The sequence below is a fragment of the Macrobrachium nipponense genome, chromosome 3 (assembly GCF_015104395.2).
Source record: "Macrobrachium nipponense isolate FS-2020 chromosome 3, ASM1510439v2, whole genome shotgun sequence".
Classification (NCBI taxonomy): Eukaryota; Metazoa; Arthropoda; class Malacostraca; order Decapoda; family Palaemonidae; genus Macrobrachium; species Macrobrachium nipponense.
In genome coordinates, this window is record NC_087202.1 from 95,056,943 (window position 1) to 95,063,210 (window position 6,268).

At 47.0% G+C, this 6,268-nt stretch overlaps 1 protein-coding gene across 1 annotated transcript; it reads left to right on the plus strand.

Moving 5' to 3' along the window:
• The first annotated feature begins 2,407 nt into the window (after positions 1–2,407).
• On the plus strand, positions 2,408–3,721 carry LOC135222453 (uncharacterized). Its single transcript, XM_064260540.1, has one exon. The coding sequence runs from the start codon at positions 2,408–2,410 to the stop codon at positions 3,719–3,721; it is 1,314 nt and encodes a 437-aa protein (XP_064116610.1).
• The last annotated feature ends 2,547 nt before the right edge of the window (positions 3,722–6,268 follow it).

Consider the following 6,268-nt stretch of genomic DNA (forward strand, 5'->3'; position numbering starts at 1 on the left):
ATAGGGAGTGTCCAGAGCTGAATCCAGGAAAATGGAGACCCTTAAAGTTGTGCAATTGAGGGAGGGTTTGAGAGCTAGAAGCCTCCCAATGGGGGGGAACAAATCTGCATTGTATCAGCGTCTGAGCGAGTCACTAGAGAAGGAGGGCAGGAGTGTTCAGGAATTTTTGAAGGAACTCGAGGTCAGGCAGAACAGTGAGATCAATCAGGACCAAGAGGCAGGAGAGGACATTGGGCCAATCCCAGAGGAGGAGGAACATTTAAATGTGGGGGATAGCGCATCAGTTATGGGTAGGCAATCTGTTGCTTCAGGGGGCTCTAAACAGTCAAGCATGAGTTCTACTGGGAGTAGGCATGTGTTGGCAGCTGCTTCTAGAGCCAGGTTGGAAGCAAAAAAAAAAATTACAGAAGTTGGAAGAGCTGCAAGCCATAGAGCGAGAGGAAGAAGCCTTAAGACAGAGGAGGGAGAAGCTTAGGTTGGAGGCAGAGATAGCTGAGGTGGTGGCAGAGGAGAAGGTTTTACAACAATTTGACGAAAATAATAGAGAAATAGCTCCCGTCACTAGGATAAGGGAACACATAGACCCTGACATGGACAGGAGTGAACAACCCATGGGCTTAGGTGCAGTAGCGCCTGAAGTTAGCTCAGGTGGGAATAACCAAGGGGACTTAAGTAATAAGGAAATCTTGCAGACATTAATCTCTTGCAGCCTCAAAGGCTTGATGCCCAAGCAGGATATGGCTAAGTTTGATGGAGATTATACAAAGTACTTTAGGTTCATCCGCTCATTCGACGACATATTTAGCAGCCAGCTGACAAATGATAAGGAAAGGCTGAGGTATCTGGATTTATACACAACAGGTAGGCCAAATGAGATAGTGGCAGCTTGCCTCCACTTAGATGCTTCAGAGGGCTATAGGCAGGCAAGAAAATTGCTGGAGGAGCGATACGGCAACCTTGAGCAAATAGCCACCGCATACGTGGATAAGGTAATCGAATGGAAGGACATGGGGGAGAATAATGCAGAGGACTTTGATGAGTATGCGGTGATGCTAAAAACCTGCAGAAATGCAATTTCGTGCGTCCCTTATGGTGTCGCCGAATTGCAGAACCCAAAAACAATGAGGTTGATCCTGAGCAAAATCCCATCTGTGTGCGGGACCGATGGTGTAGAGTTGCCGACAAGATAATAGTGAGAAGAAGCAGACCATACAGTTTGATGATTTAGTTAGTTTCATTGAAGGGGAGGCTAGGGTCTTAAAAAATCCCTTGTTTGGACGCCACCTGTTCGAGAGTGGTAAAAAGGGGGCCACCCCTGGGTTAGGAGAGGGTTCGGCACCAAGCAAATCACAGGGTTTAACGAGTGCAAGGAAAGTTTCATGTAACAAAATTGGGGAGGCTCCACTTTCATGTTGGCACTGTAAAGGACCACATATAATAGATGAATGCGACCAAATAGCTAAAATGGGACATGAGGACAAACTAAACACCATTAAGGAATTGAGGCTTTGTTTTAGTTGTTTGAGAAATGGTCATATGTCCCAGTATTGCAGGTACAGGAAAAGGTGCAATGTGTGTAACAAAAACCATCCAACTCTGTTTGCCACCGACAACAGGAAGCAGAAGTGGTGGAACCAGAGAGCGCAAATAGGGCCTTAGTGGTTCAGGGGGAAGGTACGCTTGACAAAATTGCTATGTTCAGAGCAGTTAAGGGGGGTAGTGCTGGCACAGGGATGTCAGTTGTGCCCATAAGGGTTAGGTCAAGGGAAGGAAGGGAGGTTGTGACGAGGGCCTTTTTGGACAATGGGAGTTCTACATGCTTTTGTTCAGAGGCATTAATGAAGACATTAGGTTGCACTGAGAGGCAAGACGTAAAGGTGAATGTTGAAACCATCAATGGAACAGGGGAAATTGCATGTAGCCTAGTCTCAGGATTGTCAGTATTAGACTATGAGGGTAAGAATTGCATTACACTCCCCCCAGTGTTGAGCACCTCCCGCATACCTATCGATGAGTGTGATGTGATCAGGGCCGGAGATCTGGAACGCTGGCCACATCTGCGAGAAATAGATATCCCAGATGTGGATGCCGAAGTGGGTTTGTTAATTGGGAACAATGTTCCTCACTTACTTGAGCCGAGGGAAGTCATTAACTCAACCCACCTCCATGAGCCACATGCCATACGAACATTATTGGGCTGGGCAGTCTGTGGGGCAAAGAACAAGAGGTGTCAAGAGCACATCAATAGGATCCAAGTAACTAGCAGGCGTTTGGAGTTGGACCGCATGCTGGTGGAAGATTATAATAGAGACTTCCAGGACATGGCATCTCCCAAAAGGAAATGTCTGCAGAAGATAAGAAATGGCTAGATCTAATTCAAAGGGGGGTAGAACTGTAGAGGGGGGTTATGAGGTGCCACTGCCTCTGCGCGACCAATCTTGGACCCTTGCCAGAAACAAGAGACATTGCATTGCTCCGTATGCACAGTCTTCGTAAGAAGCTAATGAAGGATGGTACCTACGCTAAGCAATACAGTGCCTTCATGACCGAGATGCTACAGAAAGGATATGCTGAGCGAGTGACCTCGGCCAGCCAGGAAAATGTATGGTATATCCCTCATTTTGGTGTGCAACATCCAGACAAGCCAGACAAGGTCCGTGTTGTATTTGACTGTGCGAGCAGGGTGGAGGGCACGTCGTTGAATGACCTAATATTGCAGGGACCCGATATGATGAACTCTTTGCTGGGTGTGTTGGTTAAGTTTAGGGGAGGTCTGTTTGCCTATTCAGGGGATATAAATATAATGTTTTACCAGGTACGGGTACCAGAACATCAGCGGGACTACCTCAGGTTCTTTTGGTGGGAAAATAGTTTTAATGAGGAGCCAACTGAGTTTAGAATGGCTGTACATCTGTTTGGGGCCTGTTCGTCACCCAGCATTGCGAATTTTGTGCTGAAACAGACAGCAAGTGACTTTGGGAATGGGTTCTCCAAGGGAGCATGGGACACCGTTGCTAACAATTTCTATGTAGACGACTGTTTGAGAGCCGAGGATCGTCAAGATGCCTTGTTAAGTAATTTGTTAGAGGTTAAGGAGCTTTGCGAAAAAGGGGGATTTACATTGATGAAGTTCAGTAGCTCATGCGTGGAGGTTTTGTCATCCATCCCAAGGGAGTGGTACGGTAAGGGCATTTCAGGGTTCATAGATGGATCAGGGCCAAATAAGACAAAGGCATTGGGAGTACAGTGGGACTTGGCCACTGATGAATTGGGTGTCCAGGCAGATCTGGTTTCAGTTCCAAGGACTAAACGCAGCTTGTTGTCAGCCATAGCCTCGATTTACGACCCCCTTGGCATATTGGCACCAGTTTTAATTGAGGGACGGATAATTGTGCAGGACTTGTGTAGACTGAAGATAGGCTGGGACAGGGGATTGGACTCCAACACCACTGACCGCATCAGGGTGTGGGTGAACAAGTTGAATCAGACCAGAGGGATAAGTGTGCCAAGATGCCTAAAGGTTATTGGGTGGGAGTCAGCTACCCTAATACAGCTGCATCTGTTCTTGGATGCAAGCATCATGGCTTTAGGAGTAGTGGCATACTTGCGGGTCACAGATCGGTGGGGAAATGTATCCTGTAGATTCATTATGGGAAAGGCAAGGGTAGCGCCCTTGAAGGACGTTTCAGTACCCCGCCTAGAGCTTAGTGCAGCGTACTAGCCGTAAGACTTGGAACCACAATTCTGGCCATGATAGATTTCAAGGTGGACGAGGTCTATTATTGGACAGATTCAACAACGGTCTTGCGTTATATTCGGAATGATCAAGTTCGGTACCAAACATTTATAGCGAACAGAGTCTCTATGATAAGGGAAGGAAGTGATCAGAATGAGTGGAGGTACGTTAACTCTGAATGGAACCCGGCAGACGATGCATCACGCTCCAAGCAGTCTGAAAGGTGGAGAACAGGGCCGGGTTTTTTGCTGAAGGAGGAGTGTTTTTGGCCAGCAGAGCCAGCCCACATGTCCAACAGTGTGGAAGGACTAGAAGTTAGGCGTGAGATAGGTCCCAAAAGGCGCAAGTCTGCCAAACAATTAGCTTCAGGGTTGGGTTGGATTGTAGGCAGACAGGGTGGCATAAAATCATCCACCACTACTCAAAGTGGATCCGGCTACTCAGAGCCGTAGGTTGGGTCATATTGTTTACCAGGTATTTAATGTGCAAACATAGGCAGCAGCTTAGCGAACTAAACATGCATTTGTCTACATAAGTTAGAGCTTGGCAGAGACTGTGGTTGTGCAGGTAGCACAGCGAATGACTTATGAGGTAGAAATAGCAAGTCTTGAGAAGGGCAGCACCATCAGGGTTTCCAGCTCCTTAAGAAAATTGAAACCAATCCTGAGAAATGGGCTATTGTGCGTTGGAGGGAGGTTATCACTGGCGAATATTGCCCCGAGCGAAAGGAATCCAATTATTCTGCCATATAAGGGCCACTTGACTGACATAGTTATTCAGTATTATCACGAGCGTTCCAACCATATGGGCATAATGTATGTTCTGGGTCTAATGAGGGAGAAATTTTGGGTGGTTAAGGGTAATGCAGCGGTGAGGCGCGTGCTAGGGAAATGCATAAAGTGTCGCAGGGTACATGGAAGGGTAATTGAACAGCAAATGGCCGATCTACCACCTGATCGCGTGGAGTCAGGGAAACCACCCTTCTATCGCACCGGGGTGGACCTTTTTGGACCATTCTTCGTGAAAAGGGGCAGAGCGCAGATAAAGCACTGGGGAGTTATATTCACCTGCTTGAACATGAGGGCCATACATTGGAAGTAGCGTCAAATCTCACATCAGACTCATTCATTAGTGCCTTCTGAAGGTTTTTTGGCTCGTCGTGGACATGTTAGGACGATTAGATGCGACTGCGGCACTAATTTTGTGGGATCACGGAAGGTTCTAGACTCCAGTTATGAGTTCTTGGGAGAAAACAAGGTTCGAAATGAGTTGCTCCAGTGTGGGGTGGAATTTGTTTTCAATCCCCCGGGCGCCTCACATTTTGGAGGAGCATGGGAACGATTGATAGGTAATGTGAGGAGGGTCCTGGATGTAGTCTTGGGGACACAGCAATTGGATTATGAGGGATTGTGTACACTCTTTTGTGAGGTGGAAGCAACAGTTAATAGTAGGCCCCTTACCATTGTCACCTCAGACAGTAGAGACCCAGCTCCATCACACCAAAACAAGCTTTTAAACATGGGAGAGTCACCCGCAGGGTGCCATGTTGCAACAGGTAGCTACTCTAAGCAGAGATGGAAGCAAGTGCAGCACATGGCTGAGCAGTTCTGGGCACGTTGGAAACGCGAATACCTGTCGGGGTTACAACAGCGACAGAAGTGGTTCAAGGAACGACGAAATGTCAGGGTGGGAGACATAGTCCTTATGGTCAATGAAAGTGTAGCACGCTGCCATTGGCCACTGGCTCGAGTAGTACAGACTAAAGCAGGGAAAGATGGACTGGGTTAGGACGGTGACTGGTTCCAGAAGGGAGGGCAAGGATTATGATAGACCACTGTCGAAACTTGTTTTAATTCTGGAGGAAGAGCAGGACCTAGTGGACAATGCTAGGCAATAGGTGTTGAACCCTCTTGCGGTCAAGAGGTTTCAAAGGGGGCGGGTGTCGACGCGGGAAAGTTTGGGCATCTTCTCTGCGCGACTGTTAACAATATGTCCGCTGCGCGATGAAAAACAGCTGTTTTTGTGGTAAAGAAAAGTTTGGTAATTGAATTTCGGGCCACTCGATATAAGACATAAGCGTATACTCTTGTCCCATAAAAAAAAAGGAAAAAAAAGATTTATTTACGAGTGAACAAGTTCCCTTTTGTGGGCACTAAGGGTGATTTTGGACGCTTTCCCTATTTCCTCTCCCTTCATGACGAGCAAGAAAAAGGAACCATCGGCTCGGTTTCCCGCCGCCTGGTCAAGTGCGTGGGAGGGAAGCTCGCTTTGTGTTTTAAACCTAGAAGCAGACGGATGTGCATGGCCTTGAGGAAATTAAGCGATTTAGGAGGTAAGCATTGCAGTGTACTGAGATTCTATAAACTAAGAGCTAAGAGAGGGTTGTTGCTGATGAATAACAGTTGATAGCTAAATAGAAAAGTGAATATGATGGAAATATAGGCTCGTTTAACAAGTGTCCTAAATAGAGAAGTGAATATGATGGAAATATAGGCTCATTTAACAAGTGTCGTTAGGGGTCATGTGCACAAA